This window comes from Drosophila serrata, unplaced genomic scaffold, assembly GCF_035046125.1.
Source record: "Drosophila serrata isolate PLE 108 unplaced genomic scaffold, ASM3504612v1 contig_23, whole genome shotgun sequence".
Lineage (NCBI taxonomy): Eukaryota > Metazoa > Arthropoda > Insecta > Diptera > Drosophilidae > Drosophila > Drosophila serrata.
In genome coordinates, this window is record NW_028256921.1 from 1,897,413 (window position 1) to 1,914,565 (window position 17,153).

A 17,153-nucleotide genomic window follows, 5' to 3' on the forward strand; every position below is an offset into this window, starting at 1 on the left:
TCAGACCCAGTGTCTGTCCTTTGTTGGATATTTGTATAAAGATGTATATTAATTAAAGCAATCAAATATTTTACTGCATTTTTTTTAAGAAAATAAGGTACATATAATAAAATCTTAATCGATAAAAAATTAAATTTTACAAGTTTAGATACAATTTTTTTTTTATCATTTGGTAAAAGGTAACATTTAAAATTAAAATTAAAATCCCGATTAGCATTTGTTTATAATAATTTAAGCTCTAAACTAGGAAGAATAATTACTTAAAACAATACAAGTACGGCAACAACAGTTGGTTGTGATATATTTAAAATCAAAAATTATATTATTTATAACCTTGCAGAGAATTAGTTGTTATTAACTAAGTCAGGAGCTTGCAACTAACTGAAAGAATTAACTAGCTAATGAACTAACTCTCACGCCCGCGATCTCTATACAGAGCTATGTTAACTCTTTCTCTGTATGTAAGGAGTAATTTCTTAACATTAGCATTGACAGCCCTCCCTCTCCCGCTCTCGATCACTATGTTATTCGGATGTCCAACTCCCACTGTACATCTGCAGATCTATGTTAACTCTTTCTCTGTAAGTTTCTCTGCCTAACTCTTACTCTCCCGCTCTCACTTTCTCTGTTATCTCGCGCCGGGAAGTATAAATAGAGGCACTTTGTTCGCCGCGAGCTCAGTCAGTCCTAGGGGTACCTAGTGTTAACATCGGTGGTAATAGTGGCAGTGATCAAAATAATGACGTGGCCAATGGAATATAACTGGATAAACAGGAAGTGATCTTCAATGCCATGATTACCCTAATTGAAGGAAGGAAGTAAACAATGACGTGGCCTTTACTGGGGTAAGTCTTAACCATGACTATTAAATTATTTGTCTATGTAGATGTTAACTCTTTCTCTGTAAGTTTCTCTGCCTAACTCTTACTCTCCCGCTCTCACTTTCTCTGTTATCTCGCGCCGGGAAGTATAAATAGAGGCACTTTGTTCGCCGCGAGCTCAGTCAGTCCTAGGGGTACCTAGTGTTAACATCGGTGGTAATAGTGGCAGTGATCAAAACAATGATGTGGCCAATGGAATACAACTGGATAAACAGGAAGTGATCTTCGATGCCATGATTACCCTAATTGAAGGAAGGAAGTAAACAATGACGTGGCCTTCACTGGGGTAAGTCTTAATCATAACTATTTTATTATTTATATATGTAGATTCTTAAGAAAAGATCGGGCCTTGGTCTAGATTCAGCTATGTTAGCTATGCATTTATTATTTTTAAGTCATTCCCTTATTGCCATGGATCCCATTTCTTAATTTCCTTTAATGAGCTCGTTTTCCTTTTTAAACAAAATAATTGGAATTCTTAACAATTCAAAATTTATTGTCTGTCCGCCGATAGGCGCTTGCGCAGCGGCTGCGACATATCGATAGAACAGAACGAGAATGAACTATCCGACAGTATCGATATTTCTCTCCAAACCCAGCTTGGCAATCGCAATCGTGATTGTGGGCAGCGTTTACGAGACGAGATCCAATCGAAGTCGCGAGCAAAGAAGTTCTCCGCGGAGACTCTTTTTTCCCCCGTTCCCATTCCCGTTCCGTTGTGTTGTTCTTAATATTGCCGTTAATTGCCAAAGAAAATACGAAATAAGAGCTGCGTGATCGGAGATCTACCTCCCCCCTCTATCATACAGTGTGTCAGTGCCAACGTTAAAAGAAACAAAAACAAAAGGCCACAAAGTCAGAGGAAGGCCAGAATCGGTTGACTTTATATTTTTTATTTATTTTTGCATAATTTTTTTCCTGTTGTCTTGCCCAATATCTGTGTTTGTTAATTCGAAGCGAGTGCTGTGCGCCAAACAAAATGCAATTTAATAGCATTTAGGGAACGAAGAGTACAAAATAACAAAAAGAGCGGAAACACACAGACGCGTATAGAAACGAGTTCAGGTGAGTCTTACCAATACCAGAATCTGTCCAAAAAGCAATCAGCCACTTTTGTTAACAATTTGAGGGAAGACAATTGTGCTGGTTTTTGTTATTAGGCTTGTTGTTGTTGCTTCTTTTGCTGCTGCTGCTGTTGCTGCAGTTTTGTCCACACGCACACATATGCACGCATGCGAAGGAGTGCATAGGTATGAGTGTAAAAAAACGATTAAGGAACGGCTGTTTCTCCCTATTCATGTGTGCCTATCCTCATCTCACTCTGCCGCATCCGAAATCCCGATTCCACCCTCCCAAAGCAAAAAAAATCAGCAATGATATGGGAAGGGGGAGAACATTAGCGGGATAAGGATGAGGGAGAGAAGAAGGGAGCAGGCTGATGCAATACACCGATAGAAAAATGTTTGCCAATAATTGAGATAAAATAATATAAATTAATTACTTGTTATAGTTCAAAGAAGGTAATAAAAATCTACTTGTGGAAATTATTTAATTGTAAATAATATTTTAAACACATATTCTGGCATTCTTTATTAATGCCCCCTCCTGTTTTACCGCAAAGTCTTTTGTTTTTATTTACACAGATTTTTTTTCGTATTCTGCTGCTTCCGATGCGCCATCTCCTTCCCCCCCGGCTCTTTTTAAATGTCAGCTGCATGAATCATTGCCCATTGCCCCGTTGCCCCATCTCCCTCCGCGCCCAACAACTGTTGGTAGCAGCGTCTCATTCAACTCAAGTCTCTGAAAAATATCGAGAAAAAAAAAACCCAGCTCCAAAACGTTCCAATACACATGTGCATTATTTACATATGTATATACATATATAGATTTATATATATATTTATATACTACATATGCTTTTGATAAACTTATTGGGTATTTAAAGCTGCTACTTAGGTTTTGATTAGTCAGCAAAGTGCAGCGAAAGTGGGAAATATTTGTTGTACAACGCCACGGAAAATAAGAGTAAAGAAAAGTGATTGGTTTTATAATTTTAAAGGTTTCAAAAACAAACAAAAAGTAGTTATCCTATTTACCTAATAAAGGTTTTTATTTCAGATATTATAAAAAAGCAAAGGGGTTACATGGTTAAAATTTTACAAAATTTTAAATTGAGTATCCAGATTTATTAAGCTGATCAAAACTAACATAGGAACGCTTTCCGAATTAAAATTAATATTTTTTTGGCTAAGTTACGAGTTTTTCAAACTTAGATTTTCGAAAAATTTTGTTATAGAAAAATTAGGTTTCAAGGAATACGAAAATTTTAAGCTAAGTTAGTACAACGTGCTCAGGAAAAGATAAACCCTAGTATCCTATCTATGTTAGATACTTTTAAAGCTTAACAAGGCGAAATTAAATATATTTATGTATTATAATCCATCACATTTAATTCTCAAAAGACTTTAATGTCAATAATGTCACACACAGATAAGATGACACATATTTTTCTCTCTGTGGGAAATAATTATTTGAATATGATTTCCTCCTCCTTCCCAACCGCAAACCACATATATTTATTGATTGATTATATTTAAGCTTCGTTCCGCTGCTTGTCTTGAAGGGCTTATAAGGAGTTCTGGCGGTGGGAAACCAAGGCTGATAAGACTTTGATGTAAATATATGTACATATGTATCATATGTATGTATATATAAACCTTATGTGCTTAGCTGTGTGTACATAATGTGCGTATTTTTGTTGGGGAGGGGAGAGAAGCATAGGAATCCGTACATCCCTGCTGAAAGTGGGGAGCGTTATCTCTGATATCTGTGCCATCATCGTTGCCAACTGTTGAGGGGGCACTCCTCCCCTAACACAGTCGCGGTCAGCAGCATAGCACTCGGAGATCTGTGAATTTCTAGCCACAATTCCCCTACAATTTGCACATATATTTGTTTTATACTATTTATGATCGAGGTTTAGAATTGAATTTTCAAAGAGCTCCAGAGTCTTAGCGTAAAAACGTAATATACGTAAAAATTGGTATTTAAATCCTTATTAAATTTGTTAAAATGTGATTATTATCTCTATTATCTCCACCACTGTTGTAAGATCACGCACAACTCGGGACTGTTTTCATATGGGATGCGATGGCATGGTATGGCCTGGCTTGGGCATGGTGTTCTGTGCTATGTGGTGGGATGCATATTCAGATTCCCAGTTGCTGGCTGTTTTGCTCTGCTTCTCCCCTGTCCAAAAACCGAAAAGGAAAGAACTGAAACAACAAGACCGTCGAGCTCTGAAAACAAACACACATGTTGATCATGCATGAAAGCGAACCGCTGTCCCCACTTATCACCCCCTTCCTCTGGGCTTCCCCTTGGTTTTCCATGGTTTGTTCCCCTTTCCCCATGGTTCCATATATGTCCATGTACACATATATATTGTATATATGTACGTAGCACCCCCTTCTGCTGGTGGTGTTCGGTCCCTTTCCCAGCTTTCCCAGAAGAGTAGCTCTAGCAGCACGCACCGGAAACATCGTTAAATGCGTAACAAGGCGCTTTTTAATTTAACCGAACCAAATAGAAAGCATTAAATAAATGGAATTGTGTGCATATGCAAAACAGTTGGAGGCAAGCGTTATCTCTGCACAAAAAATAATGAAACTGGAAAAACAAAAAAAGGTACTGGGAGAGCGACAAAGCGCGGCTTAATTGAAAGTGTCATTGATTCGATACGCGCAGCATATGATGGTCGGTTCTTGTTTTTACTGGACGGAAAAGCTGAATCCAAAACTGGTGTAACTCAGCATTGAATATGGAAATATAAATGGAAATGCGATTGGGAGTGGGAACGGGAATGGGAACTGGAACCATTTGATTCAATTTGTGTCGCCGCCAGGCACTGGGTAGCCATCGCTTTCGCCCGCTTATCAACTCGAAAAGAAAGGAAAATGAAAATTTAATTGGTCGTAAAAAAGTGCATTAATGTTAAAGTCGCTGATAGCTCCTTGCAGTGCTTGTTCGCAACGATAACAATTACAAATTCAAAGGGGGCCTTTTGCCAAGAGCCTGATTTCGAAAAAAAAAAAAAAAAAAAAAAAAAACTGTTTTGAAACCCAGAACTTATTGTATGTGTGTGTCAGGCCTCAAGCCGATAAGAAATCGTCTTCAAAATCTCACTGACAGCATATCGAATCCATTATTTATTTCAAAATCAGAAACAAGACGCAAACAAGGTCGAAAATCGGTTTTGGTTATCGAATTACCGCACTAATCGGGCTCTACATGTGTTAATCGCCTACAGTCAAGTTTTGTGTGCAATTAAAACGCGTTTTCCTTAATCAAAAAAATGAACACTTTCCGTAAATAAACCGAATCGAATTAGTTTATGAAGTATTCAGGTTTTATTCAAATTTTATGACAGGTTTTTATCAAAAGTTAATCATCAAACACGGTAGCAATCTTTATGTTAATTGCTTTATTCGCATGTTATTGCGCAGACTAAGGAAAACACAGATTAATTCGATTAACTCCCTCGCAAAACATACAATATAATATAACCAAATTGTAGTTTTCCTATAAGCTGAAAAAATGTGTAAAAACTGTATTTTCCGCCTGACTTTCACAGAATTTAAATAGCTGGTATTATCTTAATCGCTTTCGTTTGCATATCAGAACTGATAGCCTTTTTGTGTTAAGTTAAAAAAAAACACTAAATACGTGACTAAGAAGGAAGACAATTTAAATACAAAATTAATACGTTGATTAATAATAAAAGAAAGCAACGAAAACTGGTCGATTCTGAGTCATCAGTAAATCTGGCTGATTCTCACAGATGCCATTACTTTATAGTTTTATTATCAAATCAAATAATAAATAAAAACGGAACTGTTGCTGCTTGTTTATGATAATTAAATAGGAGTCTGCAGTGAGTAAAATGATCATTATTATTACTATTTGCAGCTTAAGGCCTTAAGATCAAACCAACAATTATAATATTCGGGAACGACAGCTACTTAATTATCCTTTCATGTTCCCGTCGCCGGTCGGCGCTGACATTGATCTCCTTCTGAATCCTGATTTGATAATAAATAATCTTGTTGCCATCAATCACACCACAGTCACAGTCAGCTGCTATTTGATATATGTCGTCATGCTGTGTGCTATCCAAAGCTAAAGAGCCGTGAGCCGTGGAGCCGTTTGCCTTGCTTTCGACTCTGATGAGGAAATTGAAGGAAACTGAAAACGGAAAACTAGAAATGTTACGATGAAAAATTCGTACAAATGTTTAATTTAAAATTCGTGCAGGAACCGGATCGCATTGGATCGGATCCGATCATTACGATGACCAGTTAACCGGCCTGAGCTCGATCTTATAACGAAATCAGTCCGCATAAATCAAATGTCTCGGATGCGATATCTCACGAATAGGTCGTTGTTCGCTGTCGTTGCCAGTGGGAGTATGCAGACTTCCTCGCTAATCCCGGCTACAGGATCGGCTTAGATTGGATCAAGTTTTTCCACAGTTCAACCTGAGCTGAGCTCAGCTGAACTCCAGTGAAGCAAACTGGGCTATATTGCATCCGCAATGCAGAAATTAGTTAAATGTTTCAAGTCGTCTCACGTACTTATTTATGTACGTCCATTCATTCATTCAGAGCTATTCACGCGATGGAAACTTGATTTCTTAGATTTTATATATTTCCTTTAAGCGTACACATAGAGAAATGCATTGGAAATGGGGTCAGGACGATGCTATTATATATTAACCTTGTACAGTATACAATTTCCCAAGTAGTTATCCGAATTACATTTCCAATAATGACAGATTAATAAGCTCATTAGGACAATAAAACAAAGTTCCGGCCTTCCTCTCTAATTGGATCAATAGTATATATCAATTTGTATACACATCCGGTTATCTAATCTTTCAAAGATACCCATGAGATTATCAGAAATTATGCGGGCTCAAGTAGTGCACTCTTGATGATTCAAACTAATATGTTGTATAAAAAGTATAAACCGCATATATCCTGCTCTAAAAAAAAGATATAATATAAATGTAAGAAAACTAGGGGCTTAAACAGGTAACAAAAAATGTAAGAAGGGACATCTGATGGTTTGCAAATGGAAATTAGTTTGCTTTCAACATTACTAATACTGCCTTTTTCACCTTAATGGTTTCTTACAGAATGGACATGGACATGACTCTGAACATGGACACAACGGACATGCAGATGGATGCCCCAGCGGCCACGCAGTCAATCTACCCGCATTCGGCGACATTGTTTGCTGCAATTAGTGCCTGCGTCTTTGTGACGATCGGTGTGCTGGGTGAGTAATCCTCCTCCTCCGTTTCCTTCTGCAAGCTGCTCACTAACCTGCTTGGCTTCATCATGCACACAGGTAACCTGATCACCCTGCTGGCTCTGCTAAAGAGCCCCACGATACGGGAGCATGCCACCACCGCCTTCGTCATATCGCTGAGCATCTCGGACCTGCTCTTCTGCTCCTTCAGTCTGCCGCTGACAGCGGTGCGATTCTTCCAGGAGGTGAGTCACAGTTGAGCTGTTTGGATGATAGTGCTATATATAATAATGTATTTGCATATCTATATTATTCAAACCAGAGCTGGACATTTGGCACCACTTTGTGCAAGATATTTCCCGTGATCTTCTACGGCAACGTGGCCGTTTCACTCCTCAGCATGGTGGGCATCACCCTGAACAGGTAAGCCAAAATCTCACATCCTCTGGCTGTCCGGCTCAGATTAGCTAATCCTCTCTAACATAATCCCCTGCACAGATATATACTCATTGCTTGCCATAGCCGCTACTCGCAGATATACAAGCCCAAGTTCATAACACTTCAGCTGCTGTTCGTGTGGGCCGTTTCCTTTCTGCTTTTGGTGAGTACAAAGAAAACTCTCAGAAATTCCAATAAAAAACTACATTTTCCTGCAGCTGCCACCCATTCTGGGCATTTGGGGTGAGATGGGACTGGATGAGGCCACATTCTCCTGCACAATCCTCAAGAAGGAGGGACGATCGATCAAGAAGACACTTTTCTTGATCGGGTTCCTGCTGCCGTGTCTGGTGATCATTGTCTCGTACTCCTGCATTTACATTACGGTGCTGCACCAGAAGAAGAAAATCCGCAGCCATGACAACTTTCAGATTGGAGCAAATGCAGCGGGCAAGGGATCCTCGGCAGGCGGCTCCTATGTGACCACTACAAGTACGAGAAAGGCGCGCGAGGACAACCGACTGACTGTTATGATGGTCACCATCTTCCTGTGCTTCCTCATCTGCTTTCTGCCGCTGATGCTGGCTAATGTGGTGGACGATGAGCGGAAGACCTCATATCCCTGGCTGCATATTATTGCCTCGGTGATGGCCTGGGCCTCCAGTGTCATCAATCCGATCATCTATGCGGCCAGCAATCGCAACTACAGGTAGGGTTTCTTTGGGATATAGTATATTCTCCATTGCATGTTAATTCCATTTTTTTCGGTCTTCCAGGGCGGCCTACTTCAAGATCTTTGCGCTGCTCAAGTTCTGGGGCGAGCCGCTGTCGACGACGACAAGTAGAAACTATCACCAAAGCAAGAACTCCAAGGAGCTGTCGGGCGTCATCCGCAGCACACCGCTCTTCCACGCTGTGCAGAAGAATAGTATTAACCAAATGTGCCAAACATATTCAGTATGATCGAATCAAATCGAATCGAATCAAAATCGGAATCAGAGTCGAGTCGTTGCATTAAGAGCTTGTAATTCGTATATCAATTATAATTAATTATTACCGTTTAATTTATAAATATATGCATCGATGTATGGCTGCGCTTACATCAAAGACAATCGAAATGATAAATATATATACTTAGATCAATTGAGATATGCGAGTCCTTTTCATTCTCTGTTCAAACTTTAACTAAGGACTCTGACAGCCTCCTAATACTTTTGCCTAATCAAGAAAATCGTGTCATACGTCGAGAATTGAGAGTGTTTAAAGTTCTAATGAAAAACTGTTTATAATTTAAGTAACAACTCTTCTAGCATATATGACAGCCTCCTCCTAACACCTTGCCTAATCAAGAAACTAATTTAAAATCTCGGCATACGTAGACCAATTGGGAAATGCGAGTGTCTCTGTTTAAAGTTTTCGAGAAAAACTCTTTAAACTTTAATTAACAAATCTACTAATACCTTGACCAATACTGAAACTCACTTGAAATCGTATCATTGTGTGGAAATACCAGTGGAAACTCATAAAGCCTCAAATATCTGTAATCCATGCTGCTTATTGGGTTTCTTCCAATTAAGGAGTGATGTCTGCAAGGGATCATAGCCCAGCCTGCCATATTTATAATGTTAAGTAACTACAAGTTGTCAGTTTGATTGGCCGCGTTTCCCAGGAGGATTTACGACTAACCTCCGACTATATATAGATAACAACAAGCACAATTGGTTTAGCCATCAATATATATGCCTTCTATAGTTTTCAACTAACAAATGCGCGCCATTTTTTGGTTTAGTAAGCAGCTTACAGAGCTTGTTTCCACGTGACAAGACACTCGCGTTTCTCTTCACAGACAAAAAAAATCATAACCAATAGCACACAGTTTTTCGTTTCACTTTAAAAAAAAGGTTTTATTACTTTTCTTCATCTGGAGAACCTTAACGCACACTATATGGACAACCGACAACGATGCACGGTCTAGGCCTTGACGGCGAACTTGCGCTGGGGGAAGATGGAGCGCTTGCGGATCTCCTTCAGGGTCTTGCGGTTGGCATCGCGCGGCGACAGAGCCTTGCGGATAGCGCGGGTCTTCTTCTTACGCAGATCCAGGGGCTTGTACTTCTTGTTCCTGAACACCTTGCGCAGATTCTCCTTCTGCTTCTGGTGCATCACGATGTAGACGCGAGCGATGGCCTTGCGCACAACGCGGCTATAAACATAAACAGCGAATGGATAGATTAGCTGGGCACGTACAAGGGGACAGCGGCATATACTCACATCTTGGAGAGCTTGGAGGGAGCTCCGCCGGTCACCTTGGCGACGCGCAAGCTGAGCAGCTCTGTCTTGAGCTCCTCCAATTGCTTGGTGAGCTCCTTCTTGTCCTTCGTCCTCAGCTCGGAGCACTTAACCTTCACCTGGTTGACAACACAAACAATACAAAGAACATATCATTAATAATCTTCGAATTCCCGGGTGGCACACAAAAAAATAGCGTTTCCATCGCGTAAAGCACTCGATTGGCTGTTCATTTCTTGTGTTTGTCGTCCATTTCGAGCACGGATGTCGCTTATTTTTATTAATTAGTTTTCGCACAAAAAACACCAACCATTTTCTCGCTTGTCACGTCAAAAAAGAAAGAGCTAGTTGATGGGTGGTGTGACCGCAGGGAATTCGGAATTGGTGTTGCCAAGCGACGAAAGTAGAAATATCCCCAAATTGGGCACACTAAATCGGCTGTATTTTAAAATTTTTGTGGCGCGTACTATTAAAAATATGTCTTCAAATCTGTAAAACCTCAAATTTATTTACCCAAATTTAACGTAAATATACATTAATTAATTCCCATTGCGAATTTGTCGCAAAGTCGTTGGTTTTAATTAAGTGCAACCAATAAAAACTTTAAAAAGACTTTCATGAAAATACTAAAAATAAAAATAATACCGAAAATACCATTACTTGTTTGCACCAGGGGCGGAAAAATATTGACTTAAAAAATGTATGTTAATTTCTGTTTATCGATAGGTTATTTTTAATAGTTAATTCTTTTTTAAATTAAAATGCAAGTATCTTTCCCGTTTGGGTTAACAAAGATGTCTACAAGAATAATATAAATGCCTTATGTTGCTTTGCCGCATAAATAAAGCCTAAAAAGCATATATTTTCTTAAAAGGAAAGCAAACTGTAGTTGTTTCTAATATTTATACTCAAGACTAAATTTAAAAGCCTAATATTATTCAATTAAATAATTCAAATTGTTTTTTACAGTGGAATTCAAAATGTAACTGCCAGCTAAAGTCTGTAGCCCTGGAAATGAACACCTGGTCGTAACACACTGGTGGCTATAGTATTCGGCAGGGATTAAAACGCAAAGCCTGCATAATATTACATACAAATACCATTTGTAAAGCAACACCATTAACATTTGTTTTAATTTATGTAACATATTGTAATTGTGCTTAACTTTTTTATTAACAAAGTGCTATTATTTAATTGTATACATTCCCCGTAATTAGCGACGCCAGTGTGCCAAGCGTGCTTTCCAACACTTTTAAAATACCAGAGTGGCCAGACCATCGAACCACATACGAAGGCCCGTTGAAATGCCAACGAGTTTGTATGGATGAGTGGCGGATGGTCACTTCACCTGGGCCAGCCACCTATTTTTTTCGAGTGCAAAATAACAAAAAAAAAAAAAAACGAAAAAAAAAATAGAGTAGAAAAACAGGGCCATCAGCTTGAGCCCAAAATATTACAATTTTATGCGGTTAGCATCAACATGAGTGTGCTGCCGTTCATACGCGGTGTGGACTTTACCAAAAATGACTTCAGCGTGAGTATTTACACAGATTGTTGTGTTCCGTTTCGGGAAAACGAGAAGCGAAGAGCAAAAAAAAAACAGGTCACCGAATTATGGGGGAAAAAAATATGCATTAGTCATAGCCGGAGATTAGGTCCTGGAGTGCGTAAATGCGAAGTTACATGTGCTGGCCGGTTGCCTTTCATTGCAGGAAACATTCCCCAGCAGCATGCGGCAGATGTCGCGGGTGCAGTGGCTCACTCTGGACCGCACGCAGCTGGCGGAGATACCCGAGGAGCTGGGCAAGCTGCAGAAGCTGGAGCATTTGTCACTGAACCACAATCGGCTGGAGAAGATCTTTGGCGAGCTAACGGATCTAACATGTCTGCGCTCGCTGGATTTGCGCCACAATCAGCTGAAGAACAGCGGCATACCGCCGGAGCTCTTCCACCTGGAGGAGCTGACCACGCTGGATCTCTCGCACAACAAGCTGAAGGAGGTACCCGAGGGCTTGGAGCGGGCCAAGAACCTGATCGTCCTTAATCTCAGCCACAATAACATCGAGATTATACCGACGCCCCTGTTCATACACCTCACGGATCTGATATTTCTGGATCTGTCGCACAATCGACTGGAGACCTTGCCACCGCAAATGCGCCGGCTGATCAACCTCAAGTCTCTGGACCTGTCGCACAATCCGCTGGAACTGTTCCAATTGCGCCAGCTGCCATCGCTGCAGAGTCTGGAGGTGCTCAATATGAGCGGCACTCAGCGGACACTCCTCAACTTCCCCACCGGCCTGGACAGTCTGGCGAATTTAAGTGAATTGGATCTGTCCCACAATTCGCTGCCGAAGCTGCCCGATTGTGTGTACAATGTGGCCACCTTGGTCCGGCTTAACCTGAGTGACAACGAGATCAACGAACTGAGTGCGGGCGTAGAGCTGTGGCAGCGTCTGGAATCACTAAATGTGTCACGGAATCAACTGGTGGCTCTGCCGGCGGCCCTCTGCAAGCTGCCCAAGCTGCGACGACTCTATGTGAACGACAACAAGCTGAATTTCGAGGGCATACCGTCGGGCATTGGAAAGCTGGGTGCTTTGGAGGTCTTTGCGGCGGCCAATAATTTGCTGGAGATGGTGCCCGAGGGTCTGTGCCGATGCGGTGCTCTGAAGCAGTTAAATCTAAGCTGCAATCGTCTGATCACACTGCCCGATGCCATTCACCTGCTGGAGGGACTGGACCAACTGGATCTGCGCAATAATCCGGAGCTAGTGATGCCCCCCAAGCCCAGCGAGGCGAGCAAAGCCACCAGTCTTGAGTTCTACAACATAGATTTCAGTCTGCAGACGCAATTGCGGTTAGCTGGAGCCGCTGTGCCGCCATCCATTCCGGCGGCGGCCACGCCCAAGGATTCAACCGCCCGGAAGATTCGATTACGACGAGGTGGTCCCCGCTCTGAGGGGGATCAGGATGCTGCTAAGGTACTCAAGGGCATGAAGGATGTGGCCAAGGATAACGAGGCCGGTTGCCTGCCGGAAGAGGTGGGAAAGCCCGAGTCGCTGAAGCCCAAGCGATGGGATGAGTCTCTGGAAAAACCGCAGCTGGACTACTCGAAATTCTTTGAGAAGGAAGACGGTCAGCAGCCAGGTCTGACCATCTGGGAAATCGAGAATTTCCTGCCCAACAAAATCGAGGAAGTGGTCCACGGAAAGTTCTACGAAGGCGACTGCTACATTGTCCTAAAAACCAAGTATGATGACCTCGGTCTGCTTACCTGGGAGATTTACTTTTGGATCGGCAACGAGGCCACCCTGGACAAGCGAGCCTGTGCGGCCATTCATGCGGTAAATCTGCGGAACTATCTGGGCGCGCGGTGTCGCACAATACGCGAGGAGCAGGGAGATGAGTCCGAGGAGTTTCTGGCTCTATTCGACACCGAGGTGATCTACATCGAGGGCGGTCGCACTGCCACTGGTTTCTATACCATTGAGGAAATGATCCATATCACCAGATTGTATTTGGTGCACGCCTACGGCGCCACAGTTCACTTGGAGCCGGTGGCTCCCGTCTACAGTTCCCTGGATCCCCGGCACGCCTTCGTCCTGGACCTGGGTGCACACATCTACATCTGGCTGGGCGAGCGATCGAAGAATACCCTCAACTCAAAGGCCCGCTTGATGGCAGAGAAGATTAGCAAGACGGAACGGAAGAATAAGTGCGAGATAATGGTTGAGCGGCAAGGCGAAGAGAGTGCCGAATTCTGGCAGGGATTGGATATGACGCCGGAAGATGTCGCTGCCGCAGAGCCGCTGAAGGAGCATGTTCCCGAGGACTACCAGCCGGTGCAGCCGCGCCTCTATCAGGTGCAGCTGGGCATGGGCTATCTGGAACTGCCACAAGTGGAGCTGCCCGAGCAGAAGCTTTGCCATACCCTGCTCAACAGCAAGCATGTGTACATCCTCGACTGCTACACGGATCTGTTTGTGTGGTTTGGCAAGAAATCGACGAGATTGGTGCGCGCAGCCGCAGTCAAGCTGAGCCGGGAGCTCTTCAACATGATGGATCGGCCGGAGTGTGCCTTGGTGATGCGTGTGCCCGAGGGCAATGAGATGCAGATCTTCCGTACCAAGTTCGCCGGCTGGGATGAGGTCATGGCGGTGGATTTCACGAGGACAGCCAAGTCGGTGGCAAAAACTGGAGCCAATCTCACACAATGGGCAAGACAGCAGGAGACGCGAACCGATTTGGCAGCTCTGTTTATGCCCAGGCAATCGGCCATGCCACTGGCCGAAGCGGAGCAGCTGGAGGAGGAGTGGAACTACGACCTGGAGATGATGGAGGCCTTTGTGCTGGAGAACAAGAAGTTTGTCCGTCTGCCCGAAGAGGAATTGGGCCATTTTTATACCGGCGAATGTTACGTCTTCCTCTGCCGCTACTGTATACCCGTCGAGGAGCCCGAACCCGGCCAGGAGGATGGTACGAATCCTCAGGACGACAGTAAAGCCAACAATAGCAACCAGCCGGAGGATGAGATCCAATGTGTTGTTTACTTCTGGCAGGGTCGCAATGCTGGCAACATGGGCTGGCTCACCTTTACCTTTACGTTGCAAAAGAAGTTCAAGGCGATGTTTGGCGAGGAGCTGGAGGTGGTGCGGATTTTTCAGCAGCAGGAGAACCTCAAGTTTATGTCGCACTTTAAGCGGAAATTCATTATCCTGACGGGAAAGCGGAAGGACAAAGCTCTCACCGCCGACGGCAAGGCGCCCGTTGAGTTCTTCCATCTGCGTTCCAACGGCGGTGCGCTGACCACGCGGCTCATCCAAATTAATCCAGATGCAGTGCATCTCAATTCGGCCTTCTGGTGAGTGTTTATCTGTCTCTCGTTCTAATAGTTTTGCTTTATATTTTTATATTCTTTGACTTGCGTAATGACTAATGTTCTTGTCTTATCGTTTCTTTGGATTGAAAATCCCATAAATATTTGATATAGGTCATTATTTCTGAAAGATAACAATATTATAATGGCTAAAAATATAGTTAAATACATCGCAATCGAAAATGCGCCACTATTTAATACATTTTCCTATTTATATTTATATATTTTTATTAATAATTGTATAATTCATCAACAAATGTAATTAATTTGTTTTCAACCTTAGCTATATACTCCATGTGCCATTTGAAACGGAGGACGACTCGCAGTCAGGGATTGTTTACGTGTGGATTGGCAGCAAATCCTGCAATGAGGAGGCGAAACTCATCCAGGATATCGCTGAGCAAATGTTCAACTCGCCCTGGGTTAGCCTGCAGGTAAGTGCCTATGGTTTAAATGCAATTAAAAATGTCTTAAGGCGAATTTTATTCATCCTTGGCAGATACTCAACGAAGGCGACGAGCCAGAGAATTTCTTCTGGGTGGCGCTGGGCGGCCGTAAGCCATATGATACGGACGCCACATATATGGACTATACGCGTCTCTTCCGATGCTCCAATGAACGGGGCTACTATACGGTGGCGGAGAAGTGCGCTGACTTTTGTCAGGACGATCTGGCCGACGATGACATCATGATTCTGGATAATGGCGAGCACGTCTTCCTGTGGATGGGGCCGCGCTGCAGCGAGGTGGAGGTGAAGCTGGCCTACAAGTCCGCCCAAGTGTACATCCAGCATATGCGGATAAAGCAGCCGGAGAGGCCAAGAAAGCTATTCCTCACGATGAAGAACAAAGAGTCGCGCCGATTCACCAAGTGCTTCCATGGCTGGAGCGCCTTCAAGGTGTATTTATAATTTTAAGAAATTGAAGGAGCGCTCCTTACTCAAAATTTTCAACAAGAATCCACACCTCAAGGTAGTTTTTAAAGTTTGAAAGTGCTGCCCATAAAGGACTCTCTCTAAGTGCGTCTCGCTGCTCTTTTTGTGCACCTAATTATTTTAAATCTTTTGAGTCACGCCGAATTTTGAGAATTTAAGACAGCGCGCCATTAAGTTGCAAATTTCATCTTTTTTTGTTGTTTGTAATTTAAAGAGAAGTGTACATTTAATTTTAAACAAGCTTAAAGACCACCTGCAAGGTGCCCGTTTAATTTTAAACAATTAAAGAGCGCATCCCGATTGTGGTTTATGGGATGGGGATAGCTTGGTTTAAGGCAGCTGCCGTGACAGAGCAGTTGCCTTATACACATGACATGAACAAAAACCAGGAAACAATGAACAGAAACATTTAACATAAAATCAAAATAACGCCCATCTAGATCGCGACAAGAAAATGTTTGTACTTTTATAAAATGTATTTAATTGTTTTGTATAATTATTATAATTTTTTATTAGCTCACTTGCTCCCCGACCCCTAAATAATTAGCTAACAACTCCAACAACGCCAAGTATTCGCCCCACTCTTTACGAGAAACCCCTATACCTTATATATATATATATAATGCATATATATATACATATATATTTACAACTACAAACACGCAATATTTATATACATACATACGCTGAGCCGAGAGGATTACTCCTTGTGCTAGTCCTTTTAAAATGTTAACCTACTTAAAGCTAGCCTGTAATAAAATCGAAAGAAAACTAAAAACTAATTGTACAAAATGTCCACGTATTTATTTTATTTTTATTAACCCAGCTCCTCCTTAAATAAACATTTAGAAAAAATTGGAACTCATTCGTATGTGTTTCTTCAGGCTGATTCTGGGAAACAACCTATGCAGATGCTTATTAAAAAGAAGTTTAGGTTTAATTAAACAGTAAGATTTAAGCATTTAGTTATGAAAAAATTTAATTTAATTTAAAAGGATAAACTATAATTAGATAACATAAATTCGACTGAGAGTCGTGAAAAATACAATAGCATTTGACAAAGAAATACAGGAATATCGAATAGATTAAAGATAATTGATTATAATATCAGAAGTATTATTGCCTCGCCTGAAAGTCGAATACTGCCCCAAAAAAATATGATGTAAAAACTAAAAAAAAAAATAAAACAAAATTATCAAATAAAAATTATTAACCTTAAAAAAACTAACAAAGGAACAAATTAAACGTATAATGCAGATTTTTTAAGCGCCAAAGAACTAGCGCATAAGCGGTTTCCGAATTGAAGCGGTTCTGAGTTAGTTGTTTGGCGCTTAACAATTCTGCATACCAAATTTTCCTTTTTAAGATATTAAAATATTTTTTTTTAATTTTTGCACATTTTAACGATGCAACCCCTTAA

The 17,153-nt window shown here is 41.7% G+C and overlaps 3 protein-coding genes across 4 annotated transcripts; 2 read left to right on the forward strand and 1 right to left on the reverse strand.

Annotated features, from left to right (window-relative positions):
* Positions 1 to 908: 908 nt before the first annotated feature.
* On the forward strand, positions 909 to 8,780 carry Tre1 (Trapped in endoderm 1). Of its 2 annotated transcripts, none has more exons than XM_086830868.1 (7): positions 909 to 1,167; positions 7,078 to 7,220; positions 7,293 to 7,438; positions 7,516 to 7,616; positions 7,692 to 7,794; positions 7,850 to 8,340; positions 8,408 to 8,780. In XM_086830868.1, exons 1-7 carry the CDS (start codon positions 1,148 to 1,150, stop codon positions 8,592 to 8,594), a joined length of 1,191 nt encoding a protein of 396 aa, XP_086686994.1. In that variant the 5' UTR covers positions 909 to 1,147; the 3' UTR covers positions 8,595 to 8,780. The 2 variants fall into 2 exon arrangements, with proteins under 2 accessions (XP_086686994.1, XP_020806276.2); XM_020950617.2 differs by lacking the exon at positions 909 to 1,167 and adding an exon at positions 1,454 to 1,946.
* Positions 8,781 to 9,507: 727 nt separating this feature from the next.
* Positions 9,508 to 10,039, reverse strand: RpL35 (Ribosomal protein L35; the record flags this gene model as incomplete). The annotated part of the gene is given in 2 exon segments (XM_020950624.2): positions 9,508 to 9,834; positions 9,903 to 10,039. Coding segments are annotated over 2 exon segments (369 nt in total), but the record flags the coding sequence as incomplete, so codon positions are not given.
* Positions 10,040 to 11,196: 1,157 nt separating this feature from the next.
* Positions 11,197 to 16,965, forward strand: fliI (FLII actin remodeling protein). The gene is made up of 4 exons (XM_020950625.2): positions 11,197 to 11,454; positions 11,633 to 14,784; positions 15,083 to 15,233; positions 15,299 to 16,965. Exons 1-4 carry the CDS (start codon positions 11,245 to 11,247, stop codon positions 15,707 to 15,709), a joined length of 3,924 nt encoding a protein of 1,307 aa, XP_020806284.2. The 5' UTR covers positions 11,197 to 11,244; the 3' UTR covers positions 15,710 to 16,965.
* Positions 16,966 to 17,153: the final 188 nt, after the last annotated feature.